Source organism: Tyto alba, unplaced genomic scaffold, assembly GCF_018691265.1.
Source record: "Tyto alba isolate M040663 unplaced genomic scaffold, T.alba_DEE_v4.0 Super-Scaffold_10, whole genome shotgun sequence".
NCBI lineage: Eukaryota > Metazoa > Chordata > Aves > Strigiformes > Tytonidae > Tyto > Tyto alba.
Window position 1 is genome coordinate 28,861,375 of NW_024881262.1, and position 15,272 is coordinate 28,876,646.

Sequence of the window (15,272 nt, forward strand, 5' to 3'; positions counted from 1 at the left end):
GGCTTGGGGCTGTCCCTGCTGCTGGGAATTGGGTTTGGTCCCGCGGGACGGCTGCCGGAGCTGGCAGAGCACCCCTGACTGTGTCACGCTCACGAACCCGCGTTTATCCCATGGGTGAGCAGCAGCCCCGGGGGGGGTTTCCAGTCACGCTTTTCCCCTCCCCAAATTCCTGAGAAAAGGGGCTTTGCGAGTGCACCCATGGCAGCACCTCCCTGGGTGTCTGGCTGATGGAGAACTGCGGCAAAATACCCAGGGACTAAACACCCAAAATACCCGGTTCTGGGGTGTCCCAGCTGTGTGGCAGGTGGTGCTGCCCTGCCCCAGGAGCAGAGGAGAGCGCCCAGGACAAGGTGTGGGTGGGGAGCAGAGGTGCCCCAACCTCGTGCCACCCTCACCTGGGGTCAGACCCAGCATCCCCCCCCCCCAAAAAAACAAAAGGTGAGTCTGAGGGCTCTGGCTCTGGGACAGGCACCTGAGGTGTGAAGGCAACCTGCTCTTTCCCGGAGAGATGGGGCAGGTCGGAGCAGTGCTGGAGCCATGTCTCAGAGGAGAGCCTCTTCTTCCCAACGGGACCGGCCCTGGTCCCCCCCATCGCTCCAGCTGAGCCCCCACCAAGGCTCTTTGGGTTTCCCCGTGGGCAGGAAGGGATCTTTCCTCTCCTTCCCCCGCCGAGGAAAAGCCGTATCAGTCACCAGCTCGTGAAGCAGCCACAAAAGGAGTGAAGGGAGTGGGCCAAAACCAGGAGGACCCCATTCCCACCCCAGGCCCTCCCCAGTCACGTTGAGGAGTGTTCCCCGACAGCAAAGGGGTTCGCCCTGTTGCACAGCAGTACCCCAAGCCACGCACCCCCGCGGCAGGCAGAGCTGGGATAGCCCCAAAACGGCGCGGCTCCCGTTTCAAGCTGATGGAGGGAAACCCGGTATCGGGGGAGAGGGGAGAGGAGTCGTGACCGGGCCTGGTGTCTCGTGGGGGGGTGTCTCCAGGACTGGAGCACCCAGCTGAGATGCTGGGGGGACTGGAAGGGCCCGGGCGCTGCCTGTGCTCCCTGCTCACAGGGATTCAGCATCCCGGTGCCCCCCGGGGGGGGGGGTCCCCCCCCTCCCTGACACTGGGAAACAGTACAGGAAAGGCAATCACGCCCCCCTTTGAACTCCAGCTTTCCTTCCCACCCGGCTGCACTTTGAATCGGGAGCTTGGGAGAGAAGCAGGTCCCTGGAGGAGGCCAGATCGCCGTGGAGCTGTTTGGGGAGTTGAGCACCCCGCAGCCCGGCAGCGGGGCTCGGCTCGGCTCTCACCGCCGGAACCATCACCCCAGGAGATGCGCTGAGCCCAGCATAAAGCCAGCTTCAGCCCTCCTCTCCACGGCAGGCCCCTTCAGCTGCCCACGCCGCCCCGGTTATCTGGGCCCGTCACGGCCAAGGAGTTTTGGGAGCCACGAAGACAGCCGAGGTGATCTCATCCCGCGAGTATTTTCTTGGCTCATTCGTCTCACTCCAACGCCTTGCCGATAAGGCTCGGTGGTGAGGTCAGTGGGAGGGTTTTGCATTGCCGAGCCGTGTGTCACACCCCCCCACCCCCCCTTCCCGGGGAGCCCGGGACACCGGCACCTGCGCTCGCCCGCCGCTCCCAGGGATCGTGCCCCACGGCACGGCCCCGGCCGGGCTCTCCCCCCAACACGCTCCAAACCCGGGCAGAGGGTCCGTGTGGGCAGCCCCCCCGGGGTGCTCCCACCACTGCTCCCCCGGGTCCAGCCCAGCGCGGGGCTGCCCGCTGCTATTTCACCACCTCCAAGGGGAAACAAAAAGATTGAGGTTTTTCTTACCTCCAGCATTAAAAAGAGGAAACTCTTCAGATCGCTTTCCAAAGGGGTGTTATCAGCCCAGGAGGGGTTTCCTGCTGCCAAAAATAGAGCGGTGTTAAGATAGGAAGGGAAGCGGGATGACGCAGGGATAGATAAGGTGGGTAGAGGAGCTGGGAGAGGCAGCTCGGCTACTGGGGGAACTGGGCTGGTTCCCTCGGGACTGGGAAGGTGGGTTGCCCCATTCCCTGGGAACAGAGCAGGACAGAGCCACAGCAGGGTCCCTTTGGTGGTGATGCTGAGGGGCTTGGTATCTCAGAGCACTGCGTCTGTCCGTCCGTCCGTCCATCCATCCATCCATCCATCCATCCACCCACCCACCCAGTGCTGGGCCTGGGCTGGTGTTTCCAGGCTCAGCACGTGCTTAGGGACACAGGGACAAAGAGCCAGTGTCTTCCTCCCCCTGAAAGGGTAGACCCTCACCAGGCTTTCGGGCTCTTCCCCACACCCACGGGGCCGGTGCTGATTCCCACCTCTGAAACTCCAGCTGGGTGGATTTTTGACTCCTCACTGATAAAACTGGGCTGAAAAACTGGTTTTTGGAGCCCTGTTACTGTTGGATGAGCTTCCGGGCGCTAAGCGCAGGCTCAGGACCTGCCTGGGTGGGGATGCTGTGAGGCTTTGTTAAACCCAAATCCAGATTGACCACGCCAGAGCCGCATCCCTCATCTCTGGGTCTGTAACACTGCGCTCCTCTTCCTGCAAGCACCGACTCCTTCTCCCTCCGCACGCTCCCCTGCCTTTGAGTCTGTTACCTGCTCCACGTTGGGGATTATTTCCACGCCCCCCCCCCCCCCCCCCATTTTTGGAAAGAAAACCCAGAGGGAGAGAGCTGAGCCTGCAGCCTCCTGTCTGCTATCGCATCCCGTGGCTTTTGGGGTGTTTGGGGTGGCCCAGGGGTGATACTGGGGTGGGATGGGGTGGATTTCACCACCGTGTCTTCCCACTCCAGACTTGCCTCCGGGGTCTGAGCCGCTCGCTCGCTCGGGAGATGCTGAGTTCTCTCTCACAAGAATAGGAGCTTAATGTCGCGGAGCTAATTAGCAATTTTCCCCTGCACCTGCCTCTCCGCTGCCACCGCCTCCCCTCCGACCATCTGCCGTCTCAGGGCCCCACAGGCAGCGTTGGGTGCTCGGGGCCAAGCCGGAGCTTGTGTTTCCCTGCTTTGGGGGTTGGGGGTTCGCCGTGTCCCCCCTGAAGATGAGCTGGGCCTCTTCGGTGCCGAAAGGGGAAAAAGAATTTGGTCCCTGCTGGCTTCCTCCATCCCCTCGCGTTCCCCAGAGCAGCGGGGGGGGGGGGGGGGGACTGCTGCAAAGGGCACAAAAAGGGAAACTGAGGCTGGGAGAGAGGTGGGGGGGGGTGTGGGGGGGTGCCCAAAGCTGCCGCCAGCGCCCAGCAGCCAAGAGGCGGCAGGGATGGCTGCGCTTGCAGCCAGCCCCGATCCCCCCAAGCCGGGCGGGAGGGGGGGATGCGAGGAAGGGGGGCGCGGGGCAGAGCAGATGGGGCCGGCAGGTTTTTGTGGGGCTGGCTTGGGCCCGCAGACAATGGCGCGTCTCTCCGAGCTGCCATGAAAGAGGAAGATTTATGGTCCCGGACAGCTGGCGGGCAGAGCTCGCCAGTCCCGTCCTGCGTGTGTGTGTTTCCCCCCCCCCCCCCCCCAACACGCATCCCGGCAGCTGGGAGCCCCCCGGGCACACGCCGGCTCCCGGCCCGCTGCTCCATCCCCCAAGCCCGCCTCGCACGCCCGTGGATCACGCGTGGGGCCGGGGCCACGCTCCGGTGGCTTGGAAGAAGCGGGGTTACGCGCGTCCCCCTCTCCCTTTTCCGTGGGTCTGAAACCGCCAGGCCGGCCCAGCGGCGGCTGCCCCACGATTTCCCCCCCCCCCCCACCCGTGTCCGTGGTGGTGTCCGTGTCCGTGCTCCCCCTGCCGGCAGCTGCCCCGGCGGGCCCGGGGGGGCCCCGGGGCGGAGCGGGGCGGGCCCGGCCCCTGCATTCCGGGCATAGCAGCGCCCGGGCCGGCCCCCGCTGCCGGCGGGACGCCCAGACCCGCCGCCGCTCTCCCCCGGCCCGCACCGCCGCCGCCCCGCTCCGCCATGCCCCGGTAAGTGCCGCTCCCCCCCCCACCCCACCCCACGGCGGGGCTCCCACCCGCGGCGGGACCCCCCGAGCCCTCCCCGCCCGCCTCCCGGGGACTCTTTGCCCGTTCCCCCCCCCCCCCGGCTCCCCGGGGACGCCCATCCCCCGGGCCTCCGGGCAGCAGCGGCGCCCGGGGAAGCCGCCCCCGAGCCCGCCGCCTCCCGTGGGTGCGATGAGAGCGCCGGGGCTCGGCGGGGTGCCTGCCCCCGCGCTCCCGTTGCGGCCAGCGAGCCGAGCGGGGGGGGGGGGGTGGGTGTCCTGCAAAACACCCCCCCCCTCGTTGATCGGGGGCTGCGCTGCGCCCTCCTGCCCGAGCCGCTGCCCAGTTATCCCCCTTTTCCCCACGCAGGTGCCTCGGCCCGGCCGGTTGTTGCTAAAGGTCCCCCCCGCGGGGGGGGGGACGACGACGACGACGACGACGACGACGCCCTTCTCGGGTGGAAACGTGGCTTTGCCGACGGCGGGGACGGAGATGAGGACGGCGGAGGACTCGAACGGGACGGTCCTGCACCGCCTGATCCAGGAGCAGCTGCGCTACGGGAACCTCACGGAGAACCGCACGCTGCTGGCCATCCAGCAGCAGGCCCTGCGCGGCGGCGGTGCCGGCAGCCCCCGCTCCTCCCTGGAGAGCCTCAGCCCGGAGGAGAGCCAAATGGTGCAGCAATCCACGCGGCAGGAGCCGCAGGGCCAAGAGCATCACTCCGACCACCTCTACTTGGAGAACAGCGTCTATCGGATCTGCCAGCCCCAGCCCAAGGGCGAGGAGCTCCCCACCTACGAGGAGGCCAAGGCGCATTCCCAGTTTTACGCCTCGCAGCGGGGTGGGCAGCAGCCCCGCGGGGCCAGCCTGGGGCTTCGGGGTGAAAATGGCCCACGCGGGGCCGAGAGCGGCGCCCGGCGCCCCGACGAAGGGCTGAAGGACCTCAAGCACGGCCACGTGCGGTCGCTGAGCGAGCGGCTGATGCGGATGTCGCTGGAGAGGAACGGGGCCAAAGCGCAGAGCCCCATCAGCGCCTCCCACAGCTACCCCCAGCTCTCCCGCCACCACCAGCTCGCTGCCCTGCGAGGGCAGCACCCCGAGGAGGGGCCGGAGCCGCGGGGACCCCCCCCGGAGTATCCCTACGTCATCCCTTCCCAGGACGCGTACCTGGCCGAACCCCGACCCTGCAGCCGGGAAGGTCCTGGATTTCAGCACCCTGAAATCAGGTAACCCACGGCCCCTGGCCCTCGCTGTTGGGGTGCCCATCAGGTGCCTCCCGGCCGGGGCGCCCCGGGAGCGGCCGGGATGGGTGCTCAGAAGATGCGGAGAGCCGGGGGGGGGGGGGGGGGGGGGGGGCCCGGGGCAGCTCTCGCTGGTCCTCTCATCCTCGTGGGGCCGGATCCGGCTCAGCCTGTGGGATTCTGCGGGGACCCCTCCGGTCCTCCCCTCTCCCCAGTTTTCCCCCAGCACAGTTGGGTTTTATCGACCAGCGATGAAAATCCCACTGCCTCTGCAAGACCCTTCCGCCCCCCCGCCTCCACGCACTGGGAGGAATTTGGGGTTCATTTAGGGGCTGGAACCAGGTCAGAAAAACGGCTAACTGTGGAACAGGCATGGGGCAGGGGGGGGAAGGCAAACGTGCTGCCCTCCGCGTGGAAACCCCCGCCGCGGTCCTGAGCCGGGGGTGTCCGCGTAGCACTGGTTTGCTGCTGGTTTGCTGCCGAGCTGAGCCTGGGCTGGTGCTGGGTGGTTTTTGGGGAGGGGGGGGGGGGGGGACGAGCATCGCCGGGCAGCTTGACACCTCCGGCAAAGCCCTAGCTTGCCTCCAAGGCGGCCACGGAGAGATCTGGAGGTCCTGGTGGCATCCCGTGGCGTTTGAGGAGGGCTGGAAGCAACTTCTTCCAGTGTTGAAAACGATGGGAAGAAGGGAATTGGAGGCTCGATGGGAGGGAGGACGCCGCTCCCAGCCCTTCTGACTTATCCAGGCGGAGAGCAATAGCAGGCAGGAAAACCTTCTCCTTCCAGGGAACAAAGAGGGGAAGGGGAGCCGCGAGGAAGATGTATTTATTCTTCCTCGCTCCTATATCATCCCGCAGGAATGCGGGCCCTTGGCGGGCAGCCCGCGGCAGAGCGGGGCCGGGCCACGCGCGGCCGCCCCGCTCGGGGTATTCGAGGCGGCCGCGGGATGTCGAGGAACTCGGGGCTGGCCCCGCTCCTCCGAATACGGCGAGGACGTGTCAATTAATAGTTTGGTGAGGGGGAGCCGTTTGGCGTCGGGAGGCCTGGCGTTGCCCAGAAAACGAGGAAAAGGGGCAGGCGCCGCTGGCTTCCAAGGCGCATCGTTTGCCAGGCTGTTGTCCCAGCCCCAGCGATAGGGTGGGCCGCGGGGGCTGGGAGCCCGTCAGCCAGCTCTTGGAGTTGTCAGGTCGAGGCGTTGCTGCGAGACGGGGTTTATTTCAGATTGGAGGGTGAGCGCTTTTTAGAAAGCGAACGCTTCCCGGCTCTGGAAAGCAGGATAGGCCCCTTCCCGGAGCATCCATCCTCCTTTGGGGCCACCCAAAGGCACCGGCACCCCGTTTGGCCCGCGGGTTTTGGGGCGGTCGGCGGGATGCTGGAGAGGAGGCATCCTCAAGCATCCCTCCCTCCCTCCCTGCAGGGTGCTGCCCACCCACGTCCCCGCCGCTTTCCTGCCGCCGCCGGGCTCCCTGTGCCCGGGCACGCTGGGTCCCGCCGGCGTGGAGGCACTGGTGAGCGCCCAGGCCGTCTCGGCCAGCGGCCGCCTGGCCCGGGCAGACGCGGTCCTGCGGGAAAACGAGAGGCTCCAGCGGGAGAGCGAGAAGCTGCGGCGGGAGCTGGAGAGCTGCGCCGAGAAGGCGAGCCGCATCCAGAAGGTGAGCGGGCAGCGGCAGCCCCGCGGCGTCGTGGTACCCTGACACCCCCCCCTCCCCAACCCCCGAGGTGTTGGTGGGTGGTGGGTGGTGGTTGTTGGTGGTGGTGGGGGGGGGGATGCTCAACCAGCTGCTGTGAAAATTCACCCCCCTCACCTTTAGCGTTTTAATCCCGTGCTCCGGCGGGTTGTTCCCCTCCGAGCAGCTGCGTTTCGGAGGCGCGGCAGCCGGGATGGGGGAGAAGGAGCCCATTCTCTGGTGGGCCCCCCCCCCCAAACCCTGTCCCCCCATCCCCGGCCGCCACAGAAAGCCCTTTGTGCGGCCGTGTACAAGGAGCGGCTGTTCCCCGCCAGCCGGGCTACGGCAGAGCCAAAACCTGCGGAGGGACTCTTCTGCAAGGAGAAAAGCAGAAAAAAAAAAAAAAAAAAAATCAGTTTTCCCCCCCCAAAAGCGCCCTGGGGGGTCAACCCCGGGTGGGGGGGGGTGTGTGTGTTCCATGGGTGCGCTGAGCTCCTCGGATTGGGCTGAGCGACCTGGGCGAGGTTTGGCCAGCATCTCCCTTTCCTTTCCTCATTCCACGAATATCTAACCCCGGCCTGTCCCTTCCTCCGCCCCAGCTGGAGAGCGAGATCCAGCGCATCTCGGAGGATTACGAAAACCTCGTCAAAGCGTCTTCCAAGCGGGAAGCCTTGGAGAAAGCCATGAGGAGCAAGAGAGACGGCGAGATGCGGCGGCTCCAGGACTTCAACCGGGACCTGAAAGGTGAGGGACCCTCGGCGTGCCCGTCCCTGCGGGCGCTCCCTGTCCCCTGGCTGGTTCCACGGGAAGGCAGGCTTCTCCCACTTCCTCGGGCCAAAATCTTGGATTTCAATCTTAACGGGCTTTAATTGCCTTTGGACCAGAGCGGCTGGAATCGGCGAACAAGCAGCTGGCCAGCAAGACCCAGGAAAGCCAGGAAAGCAACCAGGGCAGCGTGGCCAAACTCCTGGCGCAGAGTAAGTCCCAGGGAGTCGGGGGAACACCCGGCTCCCCGTGCCCCCCCCCCCCGTCCCGTGAGCGGGATGCCCCGGGTGGGCTCGGCGCTCTCTTTTTTTGGCTGGAGGGGGAGGCGGGCGGCCGCTCTCGCCCTTCCCCGGGGAGGATGGAGCCGCTCTCGGCGCTGGACTCCAGCCATTAATCCCGGCAGGCCGGTGGCGTGACCCGCATTCTCCACATTCCTGCCGCCGCGCCGGCTCTTCCAGCGCCGAGCCCGCACTCCCGCGCCAGCCATGGCCCTTCTCTCCCTCCCCCCTCCTCAGCCTCACAGCTGTGCAGGCCTGCGCTTCCTTAGGTTGTTTTTCTGGGGGGGGGGGTGTTGCAGGGAAAATACACCTAAATCCATTATTTTAGCAGAGAGACACGGTGTTGATGTTACGGGGGGAGGAAGCGCATCCCCTTCCCTAAGGTGCCTGGGTTCACGCTGGGCAGCTTTTACCCTCCAAGAGCCAAAATTTGGGCTGAAAGGCGGCAAATGGAGGCTTTCAGCCATCAGCCCGAGTGGCTGAGATGCCCCCAGCCCCCTGTGGACCTTGGGGGGTGGGGAGGGCACGGCTGGGTTTTGGGGAGCAAAGAGCCGCCCCCCCCCCCCCCCTCCCCTCCCCGAGGCTTTAGTGGATCAGCCTTAGGGTGGTGAAGCCTCCTCGCCTGAAACTTGGGGGGGGGGGCCCTCTCTTGCAGGCTACGAGCATCAGCAGGAGAAGGAAAAGCTGGAGCGGGAGGTGTCCCTGCTGCGCAGCGCCAACGAGGACCAGCGGCAGCGGGCAGAGCTGCTGGAGCAGGCGCTGGGCAGCGCCCAGGCGCGGGCGGCCAAGGCGGAGGCCGAGCTGCGGAAGAAACGGGCTTACGTGGAGAAGGTGGAGCGGCTGCAGGCAGCCCTGGGCCAGCTCCAGGCCGCCTGCGAGAAGCGGGAGCAGCTCGAGCTGCGGCTCCGCACCCGCCTGGAGCAGGAGCTGAAGATGCTGCGGGCTCAGCAGGTGGGCGCCGGCGAGCCGCGGCGGGTCCCGCATCCTCCTCCTCCTCCTCTTTTGGTGGTGCATTTTGCTTTTTGGTTTGTTTTCTGTTTTGTTTTGGTTTTTTTTTTTTGCTGCTGCTGCAGAGGCAGGCGGGCGCCGTGGGCGGGGGGACGCCGGAGCTGAGTGCCCACACGCTCTCCGAGCAGCTGCGGGAGAAGGAAGAGAAGATCCTGGCCCTGGAGGCTGACATGACCAAGTGGGAGCAGAAGTACCTGGAGGAGTGCACCATGCGGCAGTTCGCCATGGACGCCGCGGCCACCGCGGCCGCCCAGCGGGACACCACTCTCATCAGCCACTCTCCACGGCACTCCCCCAACAGCAGCTTCAACGAGGACCTCCTCCTGGCCAGCCACAAGCACCAGGAGATGGAGAACAGGTAAGCCCACCTCGGCGACAGGCTCGCGCTGCGCTCTGGCTGGGCAATGCCCTCGTCCTCCTCTTCCCCCCCCCCCTCCGACATCTCCTCTCCCAGCTTCTGCCTCTTCCCGCCCCCAGGTTAAAAGCCCTTCACGCCCAAATCCTGGAGAAGGACGCCGTCATCAAGGTCCTGCAGCAGCGCTCACGGCGGGACCCCAGCAAAGCCCTCCAGGGCTCCCTGCGGCCGGCGAAATCCGTGCCCTCCGTCTTCGCCGCCTCCGCCGCCCCGAGCTGGCCGGGGGCCGCCCCGAGCGACCGGCTGACCGAGGGCATCTCCCGGGGCAGCGCAGGTAAATCGAGGCACCTTGCCCCTTCCCTGCCTTCACTCGGCGGGCAGGGAGCTGCCTGCAAGATCCCCGCTGCGGTTTTGGAAGGAGAGAGCTTGGGAAGCCGGGGGGGGTGGTGGGGGATTTCTTCGGTGAGCCGGAGGAGCTGGCAATCCTTAACGGCATCTCCTCCGGCAGGAAAAGCCACCGCTGAAGGGGCAGCAGCGCCCGCTGCCCTCCCCCTGCCCTCCTCCCACTCCAAGCACGGCAGCAAGGACGGCAGCACGCAGACAGACGGGGCGGCTGAGTCCAGTGGCCAGGGCGAGGGCACCGAGCGCCCGGCCGCTTTGCTGGGTGAGTCCCCCCGGGGGGGCGGGGGGAGCCAGGGCTGCTCCAGCACGGAGCCTAGCACCCAGGAGACGGGCTTTGCACAAGCATCGGGGATTTTTTTTATTTTTTAAGGCCTTTAAAGCCTGGTGGGTTTGAATCCCTGCGATCACGCGTCGCTTTTTTTTGGTTTTAAGGTGCATTGCTTTTTTTTTTTTTTTTTCGGGAACACCTCCAGGGGAAGGCTGGACCAGCAGCACGCTTGCTGCCGGCCCTTCCGTGGGGTGGGTGCCGTGCCGGTGCTCTTCACCTCTCCTCCAGCTCTCAACTTCTTTCTCCGCAGAGAGCTCGCCCGCTGCCAGAGCCCCGGACCTGTCCGACATGGTGGAGATCCTGATTTAAAGCCGGCCAGGGGCTGTGCTGCGCCCGCCCGGGGATGGAGGAGGAGCCGGCGGGCAGGAGGACCGAGCCTGGAACTGTCCCTGCGGCCGGTCTCAGCGGGTGGCCCCCGTGCGTGGGAGAGCCACCGTCCCCACTCGGCACCCACGTGGGTCCCCGGCTGCGCGGGGCGCGCTGGAGCCCCGGGGACCCTGCGGCGGCGGCGGGGCCTCGCCCCCCCCCCTTGTAAATACACCGGGGTTTTGTACGATGGGAGCAAACGTATTTATCGTTTCAACCCCTTCTCCTTCCCGGGGCGGGGGGGGCTTCTTTCCGTGCCCTTCCCTCTTTGGCTCCATCCCCATCCCATCTCTGGGTCTTGGCCGTCTGCACCCACCCAGGTGCTCGGTCTCCGACTGGAAAAATCCCTCTCGGTTTGCCCAAACTGTACCCGCCAGCCGATGTCTCTGCGCGAGGGACCCCCCGTGGGTCCCACCGACGTGGCCAAGCCGAGTGCCGGGAGCCCCAAACCTCCACCGTCGACATCCAGCGCCAGCATCCCGCCTCTGGGTTTTCACCATGGGCAGGCGAGGGGTTCGGCACGGGGGTGGTGGTGAAGCAAAAGAGAAGATTATAATCGAGGGAAGGGAAGGTGGAGGAGAAATCCCCTCGAAAACCGGAGGCGAAAGGCTCGGAGTGAACCGACCACGGCTGATGGAGGCGGTGGGATGTGCTGCCCCTCTCGTGGCTTCATCCCACCGCCACATCCCCCCAGCTACCGGCAGCTGGCTTCTGCCTGTAGCCAGTGCCGACACCTCCGAGCTCAGATCCTTCCCATCCTTGCCCTTCGTGTATATATTTTTTTCTTTCTTTCTTCTTTAAACATGTGTGCATTTGCTGGACAACTGCATTTTTTTTATTTTTTTTTTTTTCTCTCCCAGACACGTAAAAAATGCGTTCGGTTCTCGTGCATTGTTTACAAAGTGGAAAACAAACAAACAAAAAATTATGAAAGAGGAAAAAAAAATACACCCCACAACTTAATATATTTTATATTAATATTGGTATTTCTTTTTAAGTATTTTTTTTTTTCGTGCTGTGAACTTTTTTTTTTTTTTCCTGCCAAAGATGATGAGTTCTTGTTTGTGCGTTTTAAGTTATCTTAAGTATTTAAACGTAAACCTGGCTGTTTTGTTATGCCGCCCTATACCGAGATTGCTGTAGCATTCCACTTGGTATAACAATATTTTAATAAAAAAAAAAAAAAAAAATATTGACCCACGGTTACTTTTTTTTTTCCCCGCAAGATGGAGGCGCCGATGGGAGGAAGGGGATTCGGGGTGGTGCTCCCCTGGCTGAAACCTGTGCCCAGCTCCCTGGGGCAGGAATTTGGGGTGCAGCTGTGGGGGAGAGGGCAATTCTCAAGAGCATCTCTGCGTCCCGTCACACACACCCCCCCCCCCCCAAAGTCCTGTTAGGATCCCATTTCCCCCCCTCAGTGGGGGAAAAGGATGATGGAGTTGCCTAGAAATAAATGTTGATGTCGTTTCTTCCCTGCGTGTAGTGCTCTGGTAACTCTGTCCTGAGGGGACCCTCCTCTTCCTCACAAGACCTGCTCCTGCCTTCCTAAGCTCCTGCTGTGGGGAATCCTTGATGGCCACATCTTTAAGCACAGCCAGACCTGGTCCCCACGCTCTCCCCTGGTTTTGTCAGACACCTCCAAGCCCTCCCCACCCTGCCCGGCTCCTTCGTCTTCTGGAAAACCAGAAGTTCTCCTGGTGCTCAAGCTGGGGCTACCTTAAGTCTTCCACAGCCAGGCCGTGCTACTCCCCAGCCTTTCTCCCCTGAGCTTTTTGTTTGATGCTAACATTTGACTTTTATTTTTAACAGCTGTTGCATTAATGCTTCCCAGGGAGCATCCCCGGGGACTCTGCTCTGTCTGCTTGGGTGCTGGCAGCCCGGCCGGAGCCATCGCCAGCCAGGCTGGGGCTTTCCCTTTTGTGCATCACTTGGCATTTAGCGGCAGCTCGTGTTTTCTGACCCTGCCGTCCCTCAGGACCAGGAGACCTTCTGCCAGTCTTTGCAACGGGATTTAGCTTGGATTATGCCGGACGACAGCGTAAGAAACCAGCTTTGCTACCAACTTTTCCCTGGAAGATGGTTTAAGACCTGTGGAGGATCACCGGTCCTGGTGGGACTGCGATGCTCTACCTTTCCCACCCAGGAACCGGGAAAGAGCGTGGCTGAAAATTTGGGGGGCTTCCTGCGGCCGTGGGTCAGGTCTCCGTCCCTGCAAAGAGCAGGTTAGGAGAGACTTGGGGAATGGGAAGGTCGGAGCCGGGCTCCTCCTTCTACCCGTAACTTCTGGGTTTTGCAAGCAGGGAAACAAGCTCCCCCCTCCCTGCACAGGGCATGTCGGAGAGGGAACCCTTCTGCCCTCCCTGAAACGGGGCCGGCGATGGGGAGGACCGGGCGAGAAGCTCACGGGGAGCTGCTGCTGCTGTTGGGGGGGGGTCCCGAGTGGCCCCTGGCCAGGGGCCGTACCTGCCCTGCCTCCCCCCAGCTCCTGCTGCCCGGGGAGCAGCAGGCAGCCGCCCGCGAAGGCTCACAGCATTCCTGGCATACCGCAGCTCTCACGCCCCATGCTTTATTTACCCGAATCCGGATGCAGAGCGGCCCTGCAGCAGGTCTGACCGTTTGCTGGCAGCTTTCCGGGTCCGGGGATTCAGGGAATGGGCTCCTGTTGAGAGCTTTGCTCACTGCTTGGCCATCCTCCATCCTGCCCGTCTCACCTTGGACACCCCCCCCCCCCATCCCCAGCGCTTCCACAGTCTCCGGGAGCCAGAAAATGGGGGAGCACAGCCCTGTATGAGTGAGGCGACAGAGAAGTGTGAAAAACGGGGAGGGAAAGGAAAAAACCCAAAGCCCAGCTGTGAACGCAGGAGCTGGGATGTGGGGAGAGAGGATGCTCGAGCCCGGCAGGTTGGGGCAGGAGGTCACGGCTCCTCCTGCTACGCCCCCGAGTATGCGGCAGCAGCGCCCGGATTCGTTTGTTTTGGTAGGGTTGCTTTTCAGCCAGAGCAATAGCCTGATGGAGCCCCACGCCTTGGTGCAAGGAAGGCTGGAGGTGTGTGGGGGGGGGGGGCGCGGGGGGCAGATTATCACCTGCTTTATTGCTCTGTCATTACAGGCGCTTCTCTCTGCCCTTTCCGCAGCATCTCACCGTGTTTCACCATCGGCCTCGCTCGGACCCACAGTCCTTTATCCCATGTGCTCAGGCCGGGACCTGTCCCTGTCACTGTGGCATGGCTGAAATACCATGCGGGAGTCCAACCTCCCACTCCCACTCCCATCCCTCTGTCTGTGATCTTTGCATCCTTGATCCCCGCATCCCCGTGTCCTCGATGCCTGCAGTCTTGCCTGAATCCTCGTATCCCCGTGTCCTTGGCCCTTGCGTCCCTGTTACCCTGCACCCCTGTGTCCTGAATCCTTGCATCCCTGCGTTCCCATGTCCCTGAGAGGCTGAGCCTGGATGTGACACCTTCTGTGGGCTGCACATCCGCAGCCCTGGAGAGATGGAAAAGGGCCAGGCGGGCTCTGCTCCAAATGCCACCACTGTCACGCTGGTGGCTTTGGGAGAGACACCCTTTCCCAGGGGAGCAGCTCTCTCGTGGGTGAAAGGGAGGTGGCTCGTCTGGCCCAGGGGCTATTTGGGGAGGTACAGTCCCTCCCGTGCTCACAGCAGGTCAGGACAAAGCTGAGGATCTCGGGGTCCCGTAGCCGTCCACGAAGTCCTATTCCCAGCTGGGAGAACCTCGTTCCCCTGGTGCCGCATCACAGCAGCACCTCTGCAGCTTTGGTCCCTGTTTTTTCTCATTTCTCTTTGCAGCCTGGAGGTTGGCGATTGGTCCTTGGAGCATCCTCGGAGCTTGGCAGGTCCCTCGTTGGCTCCGGTCCCTCCTCATCCTCTCACGCATCTCTCCTTTTCCACTTGCCAAATGCTAGAGTTGGACAGGGAAAGACAAGCTCATCACAACCAACGATGGAAAACGGCTCTTCGAAAAGCCAAAGAATCCCCACCAGGATTTGGGAGAAAGGGAATTTCACTCCCCTTCCAAATATTCCCCGAATCTGGTGGGGGAAGTTTGGCAACGCCGTGGGCCAGCCCGCCAGCCAGCTTCCCAGCAAACCAGTTGGGCAAACCACGGTGCTTTCTCTCACCTCAAGTCCCGGCTTGCTCATCGGGCCGGCAGGAATGAAGCTCTCCCCGCCGGGCCTGCCGAACCCTTCCCCCTTCCTCCTTCCCTCACCCCACCGCCTTCCCCGGGGGTCCCCCCCAACCCCACTGGCTTCTCCCTATGCCTTGTCGGGGGGCTGTCCCCTGGCTTTCTTCTGCTGGAGGGGCCAACGCTTCCCCCTCCCAAGACGTCCCCTCCCTGCAGAGCACGGGGAGTAGCAGGAGCCGGAGCAGATTTGGGACCCGCGGGGCGGGGTGGGTGTTGTCATTTCGGGGAGACGCACGGCCCCGCGTGCGCCGGGGCCGGCCGCGACTCCCTCCGCGTCGCTCCGTCCGCCCAGCCGCAGAGCAGCCGCCAGCATCCTCCGGCACCGGGATCTCCTGCTCCAGCCCTCCCTCCCTCCCTCCCAGCCCCACGTCCCTCCCGCAGCCCTTCCTCCCGGGCCGGGCGTCGTGGCAGCCGGCCGGCAGAGCCGCCCGGCGCTTTGCTGGGCTAAGCAGAAGCGGTTGGGCCGCGGCGCGAGAGCGGCAAATTCCTCATTCCTCTTCCCTGTGCTGTGCTGCCTGCCTGCCATCTTTGCATGCAAACAGTAAACAGGCTGTTATTATCCCGGATGCTTTGAATAACTGTGGCTATTTTTTGTCTTCCCAGTATTCTAAAAAGGCAAAAAATTCCCTGCGGTTTCTGAGTCAACTATTTTTTTTTCTCGCTCTCTTTTCTTTCCTTCCCACC

General features: G+C 63.8%; 1 protein-coding gene across 1 annotated transcript; it reads left to right on the forward strand.

Annotated features, from left to right (window-relative positions):
* The first annotated feature begins 3,933 nt into the window (after positions 1-3,933).
* On the forward strand, positions 3,934-11,573 carry AMOTL2 (angiomotin like 2). Its single transcript, XM_042800335.1, has 10 exons — positions 3,934-3,960; positions 4,345-5,201; positions 6,632-6,866; positions 7,481-7,625; positions 7,766-7,858; positions 8,580-8,875; positions 8,998-9,290; positions 9,410-9,621; positions 9,796-9,951; positions 10,268-11,573. The coding sequence occupies exons 2-10, from the start codon at positions 4,468-4,470 to the stop codon at positions 10,324-10,326; spliced, it is 2,223 nt and encodes a 740-aa protein (XP_042656269.1). The 5' UTR covers positions 3,934-3,960; positions 4,345-4,467; the 3' UTR covers positions 10,327-11,573.
* The last annotated feature ends 3,699 nt before the right edge of the window (positions 11,574-15,272 follow it).

Coding starts and splice junctions, on each gene's coding strand:
- AMOTL2 (XM_042800335.1), top strand. CDS start 4,468: ATGAGGACGGCGGAGGACTCGAACGGGACGGTCCTGCACCGCCTGATC. Junction 5,202..6,631: donor TTTCAGCACCCTGAAATCAG/GTAACCCACGGC, acceptor CCCTCCCTGCAG/GGTGCTGCCCACCCACGTCC. Junction 9,291..9,409: donor CACCAGGAGATGGAGAACAG/GTAAGCCCACCT, acceptor TCCCGCCCCCAG/GTTAAAAGCCCTTCACGCCC.